The sequence below is a fragment of the Electrophorus electricus genome, chromosome 21 (assembly GCF_041902795.1).
Source record: "Electrophorus electricus isolate QZ-2024a chromosome 21, ASM4190279v1, whole genome shotgun sequence".
Lineage (NCBI taxonomy): Eukaryota > Metazoa > Chordata > Actinopteri > Gymnotiformes > Gymnotidae > Electrophorus > Electrophorus electricus.
This window is the reverse complement of record NC_137517.1, coordinates 7,441,976-7,460,029: the sequence shown is the minus strand read 5'-3', so window position 1 is coordinate 7,460,029 and position 18,054 is coordinate 7,441,976. Positions and strand designations below refer to the sequence as shown.

At 39.9% G+C, this 18,054-nt stretch overlaps 1 protein-coding gene across 1 annotated transcript; it reads left to right on the top strand.

The window, feature by feature from the left end:
• The first annotated feature begins 12,474 nt into the window (after positions 1-12,474).
• Positions 12,475-18,054, top strand: sall4 (spalt-like transcription factor 4). The gene is made up of 4 exons (XM_027008315.3): positions 12,475-12,541; positions 14,586-17,057; positions 17,161-17,465; positions 17,624-18,054. Exons 1-4 carry the CDS (start codon positions 12,475-12,477, stop codon positions 18,050-18,052), a joined length of 3,273 nt encoding a protein of 1,090 aa, XP_026864116.2. The 3' UTR covers positions 18,053-18,054.

Sequence of the window (18,054 nt, the reverse complement as noted above, 5' to 3'; positions counted from 1 at the left end):
TTTGATTCGAAAGGTCCAATTTTGGTAGCAAAGATTATTTTGTTGTAGCCTTCATTGCTTTTCAGTGTGTGTATGGGTGTGGTTGTAAGTATGCATTGAGGGGCCTCTGTTCTCTTCCTGTTTACCTTTCCCTATAGAGCACCCCCTCACTTTTGCACACACACACACACACACACCAGATTTTTTTTTCTCAAGCCCCCATCTGCACTGAGCTCTAGAAAGAGGATGGAAAACAGGGGTGGGTTGAGGGTGGAGCAAATTTATGACCCAAATTTGTGAGGGTCAGCGCAATAGCACACCGAGCCCTCTGTCACTCCTCTGAGGAAGCCAGTTGTCAATAATGTTGTTATTCTGTAAAATTACACGAGGTCCACTGCTCTCTTCCCGGTGACAAAACCAACCCATGTCTTCGTTCTTAAATACAGCATAGTCCTAAACACTGACCAGTTCCTTTATGGAATCTGCATTTAGTTGCAAATGATTTTAAGTCAATAACATGATAAAGGATATTTTACATGTACAGCCTTTGTAGTTTATGCTATCTTTATTGTTAGCTTTATTATGACTGTGATAGTCAATCAATCAATTATATATATATATATATATATATATATATATATATATATATATATATATATATATATATATCAGAAATCCGAAGAAGATTCTAGGTGAGTAACTGCAGTATACTGTAGTAAGATGTAGTAAGTATATATATATATATATATATATATATATATATATATATATATATATATATATATATATATGATAGTTTTTTAAAAAAACATTTCCAAACTAAAAATAAAATATTTTTACCTGACCAGACATATTTTTTCCCTAGTAGTGTATCAAAGTTAGCAGGGTCTCAATGGAACGTGGTTCCCCTCAAAATCTGTACCACAGTCAGGGCAAAATCTTCCCTGCACCCATGAAGCTGTAAACTGAGAACAAATGAGATTAATGATTAATAAAGTCACCAGAGGTGGGTAGGCACCTGGACCAAGGGCTTTTCTTTTCATTCTGAATGGCAACGGCCAGCAGTGGTTAACAGGACGGCAGTAGGACTGGGAGTGTGGACTCCACTGGGAACATGTGCAGGCCACAAGTGTCTCCACCTGCAGGTGACTCAACAATTCGAAGCTCCACCTGTCGCGCTCAGCAGGCAGCTGGACGGGAGCCTGGGAACAGAACCACGCCTGATGAACTACGCAACTTTGAACTCAGATGCCTCGGAAGCTTGAGATGTGGGTTGGGTGGTTTAGCTGAATTTTTTAACAATAATTAATTAATGCCTCATCGACAGCTTACAGTGACATCTGCCGTCTTAAGGCGCTAAAGCTTAGCATTGATTCAGAAGAGGATTAGTTTTTCCAGATTTTTAGTTACCCACCACTGTGATACATGACACAGCTGCGCTAAATTACAAAAGCGTGGAAAAGAGCCAAGAAAGTCGCAGATGTATTCCAGTTCTTCTGAACACAGATTGTTTATTTCTGTATGTGGAGAAGAGACCTTGACTTTGAACGCTGTGTTACCGAACTATGGCCGCCTGCCCATGCTTTTATTTGCATCCTTTTTTCTTTTTTTTTGCTTCCTAAATTTTAGTTACTGTTGAATCTGCTGAGCTTTACGGAGGGCGGGGGGGGTCCGCACAAAAGGCCCCCGAGTGCAGGCTGGCCCGCCCCACAGATGGCCTGAGGGGCAGAGGCTGTCGGGGCGCTCAAACGAGCCCGCCACCTTGACTGCCTCTCTGCAGGGGCACAGGCAGGCCTGAATGGGAGCATTTCCACTGACTTCTATAGCCCCCCGCGGGGCATTTGTGGAATGATTTGTGGCAAATTTGTTGGACCAATATAGATGGCAGAGGGTGGACACCTTTCATGCAAAGCCAGCCTCAGCTCCGCATGACTAAGCATGTCTGAAGTCGAGTGCTCAGGGAAAGGTGTTAAACCTGCCGAAAGGTGATGTGACTTAAAACTGGATCTTCAATTCTGTAGTATTCGCTTTCACAACCTTTGGCCACAGAGACTGAGTCTGGGAGTTTGGCTGAATTCAGGGTTTTAGCCTCATTATGGAGGGGGTCTTGGTTTTGATTGATTATGTTTGAGGTGACTTGTGTTTGCTTAAGGAGTTCACGAACTTTTGGAAAGATCACATAGCAAAATGAATACAAATATATGTCAGATAAAAAAAACACGGCAACTTCTGATAATTTTACTGCAAATGTAAAAACTTAAAAGTTATTATTTTGTAGGTCATACTACATTTAGCGTCTTTGGGTCATAATTGAACATTTTCATAGCTATACGCATCCTGAAGACTAGGGGTGCCTGAGTGCAGTCTTGGAGATCCACCAGCCTACACATCTTAGATCCAAGCCTAATCTAACACACCTGGCTCTAATATTAATCCACTACTGAAGGCCTTGATGATCTGGTTCAGGTGTGTTAGATTAGGGTTGGAACTGAATCGTGCAAAGCAGTAAATCGCCAGGACTGGATTTAGCCAGTCCTGCTGTAGGCCATGTGCAGGGATTACTCCAGCCTTTTAAACTCTGTAATGAAATGCCAAGTGTAGTGTATGTCTTTGAATGTGGATGATACTAAGGAAAGAACGCAAGTGGCCACTTTACCAATCCTCCTCCTGTTTGCTTTTTTTTTTACTTAGAATTAAGCAAAACCTTCACTAATAGATTCTGTTTGGTACAACTCTCACTTTGTATCTCCCTTTCTGAGTTAACCCTCTCCCTCTGCCCCTCTTAGGCTCTCTTGACACAAGCTGCTGGCCAGCTGATGAGGGAACAGACTAAGCTCCCGCCCCTGCTCCTGAATTGACCATGGCTGAAGACCATTGTCCTGTGTTTCGAGGGTTGGGAGGGGAGGCAGTATGCTCATCTCATATATACTGACATCAAAAACCTGTTGCTGGAGAAGTCACATTCATGATCCTTCATTTACACATGAAAAGGTGCAGATAACACACAGACACCTGATCCATTTGTTGGCTCTACCATGCATAACTTAGACATGTTTGTGAATGGGGACATCTGTTTTGGAGGAGCTGAATGCACTAGCCATGGAACAGGCCAAATAGATCTCTTGTGTCCCATGTGCAACATTATTGTAGTTCATATGATATAGTAAATATTATGATAATTCACCATAAAGGGTCATTTGAACCATTGAAAACCTGTAAGTAGTGTAACAAATGTGGCTTGAATCTCATGTGAGGATTGGTTTTACTAGTTTTACATGGACATGAATTGCCCACAGTCCTCTCAGGTATGCTGAGGTGAAAAGCATCACCGCAAACCACAGCCTCAGTGTTTGCATGCCAGCGTTTTACACTGTACTCCGAATGTGTGGTTGCCAAGTGCCACAGTCATTTACAGCTTCTATATGGGAGGCTTGTAACAGACAGTGCGGGTCTTGCTTGTGTGAAAACAAGTTTTGTCACAAGAAGCTACATACCCAATTTCATATTTAAGCAGTTATATAAAGGGAAAAGTCTGTAGTTTCACTCTTTTTTTAAGCATCATGTCAGTCTTGAGAAGGTCCCTTCCTCTGTAGGTTACTGCCCTGATAATTTGCTGTTCCGGGCCAAGAATGGGCATTGCCTTCGGCCTTCGGTAATAATCCCCAAAATGAATCAATGCAGGATTTTTTTTTTTTTTCTCTTGAAACAGAAGTTGGCTTATATCCAAAGTGCTCTCACATTTTTTGCAGCCTGTCAGTTTTCAAAGGGGGAAGCGGCACAAAAAAAAATAATCAGCAGAACATCCCATAAGTGTGAATGTGGAGCGGCAGATGTGGCCAGGAAGAAAAGACTCTCAGGCCTCGCCACAGCCATTGTTCAAGCCTGGTGTCATTTATGTGGTTGCCTTGACAACGGTATGCCACTTTTATCCATTTCCCAATGCCGGACGCATGCTAATGGGAGATCATAGCTCTTATTGACAAAGATGAGAGAAGCTGAACAACAAACAGAACGACGTGGATAAAAGCCAATAATATTCAGCAAGCTTTCATGACCGAGGTGCAAAACAGAGGGCTTTTATTATTTAGCAACACAGAATTTGTTTGATTATAATTTTGTGCACTAAGTGTTTTATGTCACATGCAGAGGGGATTTCTGAAGTGCTTATTGCTTAATAATATGCATCCACTATGTAAGCCTCATTAAAGGAAATGCCTGTGTGTTAACACAAAAATTATAACTTATTACAAAAATGAAAAGTCCATGCCTTTTATGAGTATAATACTTAGAAAAGATTTCATCATTTTCTAGGGAGGTTTTATAAGTGGACCTGTATAACCATTTAGCATTGTCCATTCTGGACGCACTATGTCAGCTGCTCCCACTCTTTTTAGTATGGCTGTGCATGTGGCTTCTCATGAATAACTTTATTTTCTTGCTGGCAGAGACATGTTGAAAGATGCCAGTGAGTCTTTTCTGAAACCCCGTCTCATTTCAGTAATTCGATTTGCTGCCATCTGTGCAAACAATGTCTCACCAGCCCCCAGTGCCCTCGCCATGGCGGGGACATGTTCTACCGAACACAAAACATAATCAGCAAGTCTGACAGACAAGTGTCACACTCCTTAGAAATCACGGTAACTTGTTATAAGCTGACGCTTAGCAGATGTTTTGTTTCGGTTGAATTTGGGCCAGTAGGCTCTCTGAGTAACCAATGATTTGTTGAAGACCATTTTGTAGCCTGTGTCTGGCCATCTCAGGGTCCATGGAAAAGTGACCACAGGCAGCGGACCACCTGCCTTTGAGCAAAAGGATAATAGTTATACTCATTGTCAAATGCCCTGTGTTCATTGGTCCAGTTGATCTGTCATCCTATCCAACCAGGCCACTCCTTTTCTGATATTCAAAGGTTCACTGTATATTTGCCTGTTGATTAATCTGCACTACGTTTATTACAATTGCCATCAAGCTTTGAATTGTATTTATTGCCACATACTTTTTTGGACATGCAGCAGCATTCTCTAGTGTTTTTTTGAAACAGCAGTTTCAAAAGAGGTTCAAGATTTAGAACGGGAAGGCTTCCTTTGAAGGGAAAACCATAAGGCTCAATGAGCCGAACTTGCTTGGGTTTGTTACTGCTGGTCAAGCAGTGCCAGTTCTCCACTAATAAAACATTCTTTGCCAGCTTTAGCCAGAGCCTAAGAAGAGGTTTGGGTTTGAGATTAAAAGGTAGGCTGTGGTGATATTTACTGTTTAATTGCATGGTATAATTAATTGTCGCCAAAGATTATAAAATTGAAAGTGCCACAGATTTATTTTGATTAAAAATATATATTTACTGTGTGTGTGTGTGTGTGGGGGGGGGGGTCTGTGTGTGTGTGGACATATAGGGGAGAATAATTAAGCATGTTAATGATTAGCTTTAAGAACTTTGCCTTTCTGAAGAGCCGTTGAACATATTTGACAAAGTATATTTAAAAAGTTCAAAGCTAACCAGCTACAGACATTAGACTATTAATGGAAATTGTACTATATATTAATATAATTTGTTATTTAGTGTGAGTGTATGTCTACAAATACATAATAACTGGTCAAAAATATTTATGATCAAAACTGAATTCTTCTATTATACATGTATCATAATGAAACTAAGCAGACTGTGTGTGTGTGTGTGTGTGTGTGTGTGTGTGTGTGTGTGTGTGGCCAGTGTGCACATGCATCTGTGTGCCTCTGGTGGCAATTTAAACACATCCAAAGCCAATAGCAGTCTTTTATTACACTTCTACACAATGTCAACTGTAATGTGTACAAAATTGTAAAAGGAAATCACAACCACATTTCCACCTTTTCTGTATAAATTCTTATTACTGGATTATTGACACAGTTTATAATTAAAGCAACTAGAATTAAGAGTAGCTATTTTACAGATAGATATTTTAAAATTTACATTTGGAAAAAGCATGTCTATTTAAATGCATTAAATACATTTATTATTTATTATTGTATGTGTTACATTGTGTAAACATATGTTACGTTGTCTTTTAACATTTTTAGTAAAACATGCCTTAGATATGAAAAAGCAAAAGCAAGCTTAGAAATAAGTATTAGCCATGTGAGTTAATAATAAGAACGCTGACATTAGTCTGTATCAAAGAAATCAAAGATGGTGCCAGTTTGCCTCCAGTCCAGTATGAGACACACAAACAACTTTATGTCTGTGGCAAATTAAAAGTCTTTAAAAAGATAAGCAAAACAATTGCTGGTGAAATCATAGTGATTGGGAATTTAAGGCATATGATCACAAACCATTAAATTAATGCAGTTTTTTTTTTTTTTTTTTTTTTTTTTACAAAATGATTTAGTAAATCCTGATATTCAGTGCTTTCATATGTCCCACAATACACTTTTCATTCAACATATCTGAACCATGACCTCCTAAATCCATCAATACTCCTACCTTTCCTTGTCTTTCTCTCTTTCATCTTAAAGCCATTTTTTTTTACATGTGCCTCCTGCACATGTTGAATTGTCAGATAATCTTTTTAACACAACCCATACAATGTCAAAAGAATAATGAAGATAGTGAGGTGTTCCATTGTACTGCAGGCTTACCTACTGTATGTTAAGTGTTGTACTGTATTTTTATCAGTACTTCAGTTTACCTGGACAGGACGTATTTCAAGAGAGCAATGCTCTCTACTGCAGGCCTCTCTATGAAGCGATTCTCACCCAGTAAACAACCAGTTTATAGCCTTACTGTGGAGACTGCAGATCAAATTTGAAGGATTGGCACCCTGTTGTCTCACAGCTTGACGGTGACTGACTGACTCTGTGTGTGTGCTGTGTCTCAATTTTCCCATTAAAGCTCCTCCTCTCTCTCCTTTCCAAAACATAAACCAGCATCAATCCTTTACAGAGCAGTCAATCCATTGTTGTAATCTAGGCCACCAGATCCATTGTTTAGATGCAGATAAGGAGCAATCATGCATGCTGTGTTGGCTTTTTTTCTTCATCTGGCCATAGTCCTTTAAAATATAAAGGTAATCAGGAAACTTGCAACAATTCAGGTATGATTTGTTTTATATGTAATTATTGCAGAGATCGTAGGCTGATTGTCATATACAAAAGGTCCTCTCTTCTCATAGACTCATGTACTTTTTGGTTTCTAAGGTTGCTTGATAGGTGTGGTGTGTGTGATGGTGGGTTTATGGGTAGAAGGGCCCATCCCAGGGGGCTCTGCTCACAGACTCCTCGCACTTTTATTGTTTGTTGATGGAAGCAGTTGTCATACCCCAGCAACTACAAAAGCTATTGCCTATGTTTGCTTCGGCACAGGAACCAATGGGCAATTCCATTCAATTACAGCAATGTGTGGAGTCTTTAACACCCAACACCCCCACCACTACAGTTTATTTCTTACTCTTTCTTTTCTTTCATCCTTCTCTTTCTTAATTTATTTTTGTTACCCTGAAAAAGTTGACCAGGAATCACAATGACACTGATTTTGGGACTATTGTGTAAAACACTGTTAACACAGTTTTCTATAATGTGTAACAGTGTTAGACTAGTCAAATACCATCCTATGATTTTGAACCATTCACACTGACTATTGTCATTTCCTGTGTCACAGTCATCTCATTGCTATCACCCATGTGTTACAGCCATATGATAAAATACCTGCGGTATTCTTTCAACTTTTTAGCAATACTGTAACAAATTTGATCACTGTTTCCCTCATTGATGCCATGTACTACTCAGAGTAATTATATTTCATTCCAGAATACTGAAAATTAAATTGGTGTCAACACTGACCAGCACTTTGTCAATTCATATGATTTTAAATATCTTACAGAAAAATCTGTTTATGAAAAATTTCTATTAAAATTATGAAGTGACAAGAGTAAAGAGTGAAGAGACCATATTTTTAAAATCAGACTTTTTCATTAGCACTGCATATCTCACACGGTGCTCTCTCTATAGTTCCTGCATATCTCACACGGTGCTCTCTCTATAGTTCCTCTTTTATGTCTTAGAAATGCAGGTGTCAGGACAGCTGTTTTCATTTTAGTTTGCTATAGCAAACTAATGATCTTCTAAATGCTGTCCTTGTTTTGTTTCTCAGAATGAACATTGTGAGCATGAAAGTGGAAAATGTAGGGCAATAAGTGAAGCTTTGGTCAAAGTCAGATATAAATGGCAAATTTTCTTCTCTTCTCTCTCCCCCCCCCAAATAACATCCCTCTGTCTGGCAACTTTGTGATTAGTCAGTAATCACCAAAATGATCAACAATGTGATCAAAGGAAGCAGTTTTTGCAATTAAACATCAATTGCCATAAAAATACCATGAAGACACAATGAAAGTGAGCTAATCTATAAACCCTGTCCACATGATACATCTTCACCTCTTGTATTATACATTTTGTCTCCAGTTCTATAAATATGTAAATATGATCAGGTGGGTGCTTCCCAAATACCTTATTGCAAAGTATATTCAGTTACAGAAAAAATGAAGTCAAATATCAATTTATGCCACAGGATGTCATATAGAGAAACAAAGTCTACTCCATGATGGAGCTGTTGAGAGGAAATACAAAACATGTTCTCTTTGAGATAAACAAACAATTAGACAAGCCATTTATTCAAATCAATGCTTTTTTGCATTTTCTGTATTTGTGTATTTTAATTATAAAAGGGAAACCAGCTGTTTGGCCTCATGGATAATTTTAGGAGCCATTCTTCACAGGAGTGAGGCTAGAAAGCTTAGGGCTTTTCTCCACTAATGTAAAACAATCTCAGAACTCAGGGCTGAAAGGCATGTGAACACATGCAGTCTCAAATGGTGTCAGGACAGACACCTGTAGAACTGTATATATATAAACGGGGAGCCAGTTCTATGATAAATTAAAACCACACCAATCATCTAACTGTACAAATCTATATATAATTATATCTATATACAGTTTATGCTCTTATAATAGGCTTAATCTTAAGCAGACATAAGCTTATTGTATCCACAAAAAAGACAAAGGAGCTATGTTTATCATTATATAATAGACAGTGTTTATGCTTATAGCTAAGCAGAAACACAGGTGTGAGATGACTTTGCTCAATGTTAAAAATGCAGGGTGATAAAAGGGAATCCAAAAACTAAGAATCAAGGGTGACATGGCAATGTGAAAAATCCCAGCATCCTTTTGATTGCTCTTTGCCTTTCATGTTTTACACCGACTCAGAGAACACACGTTCAATTTACAAGTGCACTCAAAGTGTCACACAGTTATTGTTCAGTTGTTATAAGTCCTGTTTCCTTTTCAGGGCCCTAAATATAAGCAAAGACATACGACCAAAAAAAGGCAGCCAAGTATTTGATTAACAAATACATCCTAAAAGAAGATGGCGCATAGTTTGTCACTTTTTTGTTATAAACATGTATCAAAAACACAACACTAATTTCTCACACATTTTTTTCTATGTATTTTAGGATTTGAATATGGACATTACAACCTGGTTTCCAAATGAAAGATCCAAAACCATACAAGATGCACAATGACAAATTTTACTCTTAACAACAGCCAGATCTGTCCATTACTACAATGAAATGACATTCCTTGCACTGTCATATCTATTCAATCCAGATAGAAAGCTCTTCTGAATCCAAACCTATGAATGACAGTTTAAGCATCAATAACCAGAGGTTACACAACACAATGTCTCTTATATAACTATTGCTCAAGGTTGGTCTATTCCAACCATTATGTTAGCTATAATTCCAGCTATTAAGGAACACCTCCTTTTGTGAAGACATTCAATGTATACATCACAATAAAACAGAGAGCAAACAGCTAACAAATATCTTTCCCTTCCCCACATAAAAAACAAAGAAAGGACATCATTTTTTTTTGTCTCCTAACACAAGTGTTCTGCAGTGGAGTGGTATATAAGAGGAAATTGAATAGAAATGTCTTTTTTTTAAATGTAGAATATTACTACTTCAGATATGCAGTTCCATGAATATGTTTTCATTTTCTTTTTTTAATCAATTTAAAGCACCTACATTTGGTTTTCTAATATAATAATTTCTAATATCTATATTATATATATAACCAAAATTATACTATTTATGATTTAACTGAAATTCACTACTATGTGACTAATGCCAACTTACTTATACATTTGTCTAATACGCCAGCACATCAAGTAACTTTTCGCTTCTGGTTTTTCTTGTTTCAGAAGTGTTCTTGAGCTTGAGGAAAGGACAAATCTAATGAGATCCTCAAGGTTTAGAACCACTCCTTTGCATGACCTCATCTCCTGGAAAATGTTAAAGAAAGCATCTGTCCATCCTGAAAGAAGGACAGGAGATGAAGCTCCTTGTTCCCACCCGTGCAGATTTATTACTCAACTGCTCTGCCATGAGAATTGTTTAGCTTGAGAGCAAGCATTCAAGCACAGGTTGTTATTGGGGCTGTAAACTGTCTAGACTTCACTCCCCTCCTTTTCCACCTTCGGTAGGTCTCTGGGTGATGGACATTTGTTTTCATGAGATATACACAGTTCTCTTTGTGCCATGAAGGACAGCAGGGACATTTTTGTAGCTCCCTTTTATCTGACCAATACCGTTGGTTAATCGGAATTGCCATTAGTAAAGAAGCAATTACAACAGGACATCTGATTTGCTGGTGGAGTGGAAATACTGATTTATACGTCATTTTTATATTATTAATGGTAACCTTTTTGACAAAATGAGTAGAAGTATGAAATTAGCTTTTTTGGAAGGTTTTTTTCATCAGCTCAGAGGGCACGTTACGCCATATCAGGAGCTGTCCCGAAGACATTCAAATTCTCTTCCCGACTCCAACTGTCATAAAATCTCCAAACGCCAAAGTTGCTGTTATAACAGAAATCAATGTAGATGTATACAACCTTCATCTCCATTTCATGGACTATAGCAGACACAAGCTTAAAATGTCTAGTGAAATGGGTTGGAATGTTCTTTCCTTCATTTTCTTCTTAACCCTATTAGATTTAGGGCCATCAATCTCTTTTGCAGTGTAAGACATAAACAGTTGACAGGGAAAAAGAAAGAAAGATGTATTGGTGGTGCTTCTATTGAGGAAGGCAGTAAATTCCTTCTCACTCTCTGAGCACTTACCACTCTCGCATTATGCAAACGTATGAGGGGGTGCAAGGATTAAAATTCTTTGACATGATATTTGGGCTAAGGTGTGACACTTTAAAAACCATGCTGTCCATTTTAAGACAGGATGCACTAGTGCTACGAACATGGATACTCATTACAATCATTTGTTGTGGAATGCTGAAATGTTTTGTCCACAGACTTACTGTCCACATATACCCTTCCCTCTTAATGAATATAGATAACTAGAAGCTACTGCAATGAATTAATCACTCAGTCTTGGGACATGCGCTACTAAAAATGCAGATATTCAGCCTAAAATGCCTTTGGTCAAAGTTCTTTCTTTTCTTTGATATAAGATACTGGGAACTAAGCATCAATCTACATATTTGATCTTGTTGAGGCTTGTGATAAGGATACTGTGGTGATCAATATACTGCAAATATAGATTATTTTCACATTTTAACTCTCTCCCTGTCTGGTTGGGGTGTACTGAACGTTTCATGCTTATTTGTACTTATATCTTTCATACTTTCATACTCAGAAGAAAACTGATCTAAATTTGTGCTGGGAATTCATTCAAATGTTTCATCTTCACAATTGATTTAGATTTTTTTGTTTCAAATAAAATATCACACAGGCTACATAAATGTATAAGAAAGACTTTCAGTGTCAAACTTGAACTACCATCCTGCAGGCCTTTAATGAGTTGCTTTTGGCCAGTGATATTTCAGATTTAAATCAAACGATAGCGATAAAGCATACGAAATATATTACCTTACCAAAAGTATTAAAGAAAAACCTACATTATATCATCAAGGAAATATACTCAAAAATTAATTGACATCTCTCATTTTTTAATTTATTTGGCATTGTTTTATGATTATTATTATACACCCATTATGTAACGGGGTGGTCCCCCTCTATATAGAGCAATATAGCCTAGGTAAATGCTTACGTATAAGGGTGTTGTACATTATTTTATTTGTCAGGAGCAGATCCAGAATTGCGACGTTATGAATTCGGTCGTCTTACCCACACTAGCACGATTGCTCCCCTCCCACTCTCATCACACTCCCCTCCCACTTGCTCTCTTTGGCTCTTCCCTCTGCATCTCCCACCCACTTCTCGCGCTCTGCTTTTCTCATCAATGAACCCTATTTGAATAATGTGTAAGCACTTGGACTGGAGCCAATCAGCTGTCAGAGGACCATGATAAATCGCAATGCATTATTGATAATAATAATTACTTTGACATGCGCGTTTCTACTTGAAGGGCTAATTTCCCAACCTGGAGAATTTGTGAAGGAGAGGGGTAAATAGCGTTACTATTTGCCCCAGATGGTTGTTTCCTACCATGTCGCGACGCAAGCAATCCAAGCCACAGCACATCAATTCAGAAGGACCAAATTCGGCAGAAAACGGTAAGCATTAGCCAACCAAAGGACGGACGATATATTTATACAACACGCATGTTCAATTCTATATTTAATCAAATAAATAAATAAACGAATAAAAAAAGTTTATTTTAACTGAATGCAATAGGTTAGTCTATCGCACTTTGCCCGGAATCTTGGAGTTGGCCAATTTTTAGCAACTCCTTTATTTATTTTTTGCTGCTCACTGTGCATATGTGCATAGTAGGTTTGCTGTTGCTCTAGTTTAATCCAGTCTTTGAAACGTCTGTTTTAGTTGGAACTTTGGATGTCCTTGGATTACTTGTTTACTTTCGTAATTGCGGTATTTCTTTCAACTTTTTAGCAATGGTGTTACAAATTCGATGTTCCTCGTATTAAGCCTATAATTGTAACTCCAATAATCTGGCGAAATTGCTTTGCGTGATTCGTCCCGAGTGTCTGAAATGTTTGGGGTAGATTTCTGTCTTTGGTAGTGTTTTGTCTAGTACATGTGTTTTTCGATACATTTTACGAAGAAGTAAATGATTCATTGGCTATCGACTTAAACATCAGAAGCAACGCAGTGATGGTCATACAATTGTTAGGAGCAGAAAACCGAAAGTAGACCACTGGCCCTTTCTTCTACTTTTCAAAATATGATTAAATAAACCTGTTGGCTTCAATGTTGGATGACTAGTTGAAACGAAGGCGTTCAACAGGTTGGCTCGCACGAAATGTGATTTGTGGAGAAACAACCAGAAAGCAATAGATCCCCCTACCTAAAATGCACGACTTTTACCCTTTGTATGGAGATGAAGACGTGGGGGGATGGAAAAGCAGTTGTGGCGGTGGGGGGTCGATTGCTTTTCGCATATGTAAACTGTAGTAACACTGCATGATCTTTATCTCGCCTATATCCAGCCAATTTGACCCCCGATGTGATTAACACCCTGAAACTAAAACTGGGGAAAAAATGGCCTGTTTTTTAAGAGGCCAAACTTCCTTTTAATTAGCATTATCACACTGGCTCAAATTTGAAATGGGCACACACACACACAATTTAAGTAAATATTACCTCGTGTCACGCTGAGGTCTAAATAGTATTGCCCGCTTGGCTAATGCGCCACCTTGTGGAAATTTGGTTGGCTGTAGGAGTTATTTCCTACATTCCATATAGGATTTTTTTTTCCCCTTCATTAGTATTTCACTATTTTTATCCCCCGCGCGCACCAGATGAAGAGTCCATACAGTAGACAAACTTCTACTTGGCTGTATATAATGAGCAAAGGTTTCTTTGCTGAAATTGTTGCCTAGTCATAATCTTTTAAAACATGTTTTGGTTGGTTGTATTCCACTTGTTTCGTTGTATCTTTTGTTGGTTATGAACAATGCATATCCATTTCTAGTTTCCCCCTATTCAAGTTGCCTGTCGAGCAATTAACAAGCCTCAACAGTTTCGTTGTTGGGATCTTAACAGGTGGTCTCCGCTTTTCAAATAAAACGGCAGTATTTGTATCATCCGGTGGGTGTATTGAAAGGGAATGTATACTAGTAGGTGGACATTGTAATCTGTTTTTTGCTCGTTCTGTCCTCGACCTATAAATACGCAAAGCTACAAATGTTTGTTTCCAAGATCATACATATTGAATCTGACACTATGTACTTAAAATGTATGTAAATGCGGTGTTTGCGTTCGATTGAATTGCTTCAGGTCGGTTATGGTTTGGTTTTATCCTCCGAGCCTTTCAAAAAGATATTGTTCATTTTAAATAAGGTATGGATTTGCTCCTCATTCCAATGCGATTGCGGTTTAATGACAATGTTCAATAAGGTAAACAACGCCCTCATCTGGGGACTCGACTAAAGGCGACACTCCTTGCACCAGTACTTATGGAGTAGCTTTAGCTGAAAAATTACGTGAACATGGAAAGCTAATAGAATTTTCTTAAAACAAACTAGCTGGTCTAAGTGCCATGTGTGGTTTCTAGTCCACACTCAAATAAATTAAGACTATGTAGGCTCTACATAGGCCTACTACTGTAACACTCAACACTGTTTCATTTTACCCCAGGGGTTCTACAAGATGCCCAAACTGAGGAGGATTCCAGTGAAGTCAAGAGGTGTCGAATGGATGAAACAAGAGTTTGTGAAAAATGCTGTGCTGAGTTCTTTGATGAACCAGAGTTTCTTGAGCACAAGAAAAATTGCACTAAGAGCCAACAGGTAGTCATTATGAAGGATGTGGAAGGGGGTGAAGTACTTCCTGAATTTTCTGAGCAGTCCTCTGGAGACTTGCAAAGTGATTTTGGTGATGCCCAGTCCAGCAGTAATTCCCAGGTAAAGCATAGCATGGAGTCAGTGGAGACTATAAAGGATGAACCAAACCTGAATGGAGATGGTGCCTCGAAACAAATCCAGCAGATGTCCAACAGTCCTGACACCGGCTGCATACCTACTTCCAAATTGCAAGACTCTAATGTAACCCTTGAAACCATGCCTGCCACTAGAGTAGCTGTAACACAGCATTCATCTAATTCCTCTAGTCAGAAGTCTCAAACACCCTCATCACAGCCAGATGTGTTGCATGCCATACCCATGATCCTTGAACAGCTGGTCAACCTTCAGCAACAGCAACTTCAGCAGATCCAGCTAACTGAGCAGATTCGCATCCAAGTGGCTATGATGGCACCTCACAGCCTTCACTCTGCAGTGGGAGCTGCAGTGGATCCACTGAAGGCACTCGGTGCACATCTTTCCCAGCAGCTCTCAACTGCTGCTGCCCTAATTGGAAAACGAACAGGCTCTCAGAGTTTGACTTTGGAAGCTCTCAAGCAAGGTAAACTGAATCAGCCCAGTAGTATTCCCACATCGCTTACTGGAGGTGTTGGCTCCATACCATTGAAGACTGACGTGATGAAAGGACTCCCAGATCTAGCCAGCCGACTTCCATCTTTACTTCCCCAGTCTCCAGCAGTTATGGCATTCCAGAGTCCCTTCAGTGGCCTTGCAGCAGGTATGGATCCCTCCAAAAAGGCAAAGAACAAGATGCCTGGCATGGCAGAAGTAAAGAATGGATCTGGTGAACAGATGTTTAAACATAAATGCAAGTTCTGTGGGAAGACCTTTGGGAATGACAGTGCCCTCCAGATTCATTTGCGTTCGCACACTGGTGAAAGACCATTCAAATGTAACATCTGTGGAAACCGCTTCACAACCAAAGGGAACCTCAAGGTGCATTTCCAGAGGCACAAAGACAAATACCCACACATTAAGATGAATCCACATCCTGTACCTGAGCACCTAGACAATATTCCCACAAACAACGGCATTCCATATGGCATGTCTGTTCCAATGGAGGAGTCCAATATTGTAGACAAACCAGTGATTGGACTCCCTTCCACAGGTCTCCACCCATCAGTGCTCCAGGGATTCAAGCCTTCTTTTGATATTCCAATGACCGATCTCTACACACAAAGACCCTCCTCATCTGGCAGTGATGGTGCATCCATTTCCTCGGGCATGTACTCTCATGAGGTGGGACTAGATCAGAGTAAGGAAGCCACAGATGCACTAGCTAATCTGCATCATATGAATGCTACTGGTCTCTCTGGTGAGAGTGGCTCTGGCACAGCCAAACTTCAGCAAATGGTGGATGGTCTGGAGAAGAGAACCAATGACCCTAATGAATGTCTGATCTGCCACAGAGTCTTGAGCTGTCAAAGTTCCCTAAAGATGCATTACCGTACACACACTGGTGAGCGACCCTACAAGTGTAAGATTTGTGGCAGAGCCTTCTCTACCAAAGGCAACCTTAAGGCCCATTACGGTGTCCACAGGGCCAATACTCCCCTTAAGATGCAACACTCTTGCCCAATTTGCCAAAAGAAGTTCACTAATGCAGTTGTACTACAGCAGCATATTCGAATGCATATGGGTGGCCAAATCCCCAACACTCCATTACCGGAGAGCCCAGAAACGATGGATACCTGTTTAACAGATGAAAAGAACATGGATGCCAGTGGGCTTGAGGAGAGCATGGAGGAACAAGATTTGGATTTGGACAATCAGGAGAAGCAAACCAGCTCTGAGCTGCCAACTGTGCCTGTCCCCAAAGGGGATCAGCCCTTCAGTGGCTCACCTGCCATGTTCTCAGGCATCACTGCTCTAGAAAACCACATGAAAAGCCTCACATCAGCCTTGAACTTGCAGCGACAGAGTAGCACTGCATCCGAGAGTGATGGTGGGCTCAAAGAGTCACCGTCAACAGCTGGGGAGCTAGAATACAAGAATGGACGCAGTCCAGCTGTGTCTGATTCAGTCTCCTTTCACTCTTCATCTCCAGTAGATGGCCAACTGGAGAACACGCAGACAAAGTCTCCAGAATTTGTAAACGCAGATGATGGAAATGGTGTCACTGGTAGAACAGACTCTGATGGTGGAGCTCAGGATTTCACTGAAACGAATGGAGCACTGGACTTGACTTCTAGCTATACTGCAAAAGCCATCAAAGAAGAGCCTGGTCTGTTTCCAAATGGAGAATACTGTAAGTTGCCATTGAGAGACTCACCAGGTCAAAATTTTACAGATTAAGCATGTACCCTCGTTATGTGGAAGCCTTTTGTTAAATATGCCTTTCTACTTTACAGCTGCTGGGCACATGCCCTTCATGAGGGTGCCTCCAAGTCTGGTTAAACTGGAAATGCAGATTCCTCCTGAGAATCTAATGGGAGCCCAAAATCAGTATAGCTCTCCACTGTCCCAGGGGACAGGCACTCCTCCCCCAAGCTCCAGTGCCCCTCGTCGCTCGGCCAAGCAACATCTGTGTAATGTATGTGGCAAAAACTTCTCATCAGCCAGTGCACTGCAAATTCATGAACGCACACACACTGGAGAGAAGCCCTTTGCTTGCACCATTTGTGGCAGAGCTTTTACAACAAAAGGAAACCTCAAGGTAACCTTTTTGTTAAAGAAAAATTGATTTCAAAATGGTCAGTGAGTGTTTGTGAAACTCGAACATGTAGAAGAGGTCATGCATGTTTGTGTAGCCACTTTTAATTTTAAACAAAAAGCTTGTAATTGCTGACATTTTGGCCCCTATCTGTTTTGCAGGTACATGTGGGAACACATATGTGGAATAATTCAGCAAGGCGTGGTCAGCGTTTGTCTTTAGATAACCCCATGGCATTGATGGCCATGAGTGCTGAGTCCAAGATGATCCCAGACATGTTACAGCCCCCAAAAGATCTGATCTCCCCACCAATGAACTTTGACCCATCAGTATGGAATCAGTATGCTGCTGCTTTCACAAATGGACTGAGTATGAAAACTAATGAGATTTCAGTCATCCAGAATGGAGGAATCCCAGTCCCTGGAAGCCTTGCTGGAGGTCCATTGGTTGGATCTACAGGAGGACTGATGAAGATGGACTCCTCTCACTCAGGCATTCCAGCTACAGTTGCTGACATGGAAAAGAATGGCTCGGAGAGTGTAGTAAAATCACAATTTCCACATTTTATGGAGGAGGGCAAAGTGAATTAAGA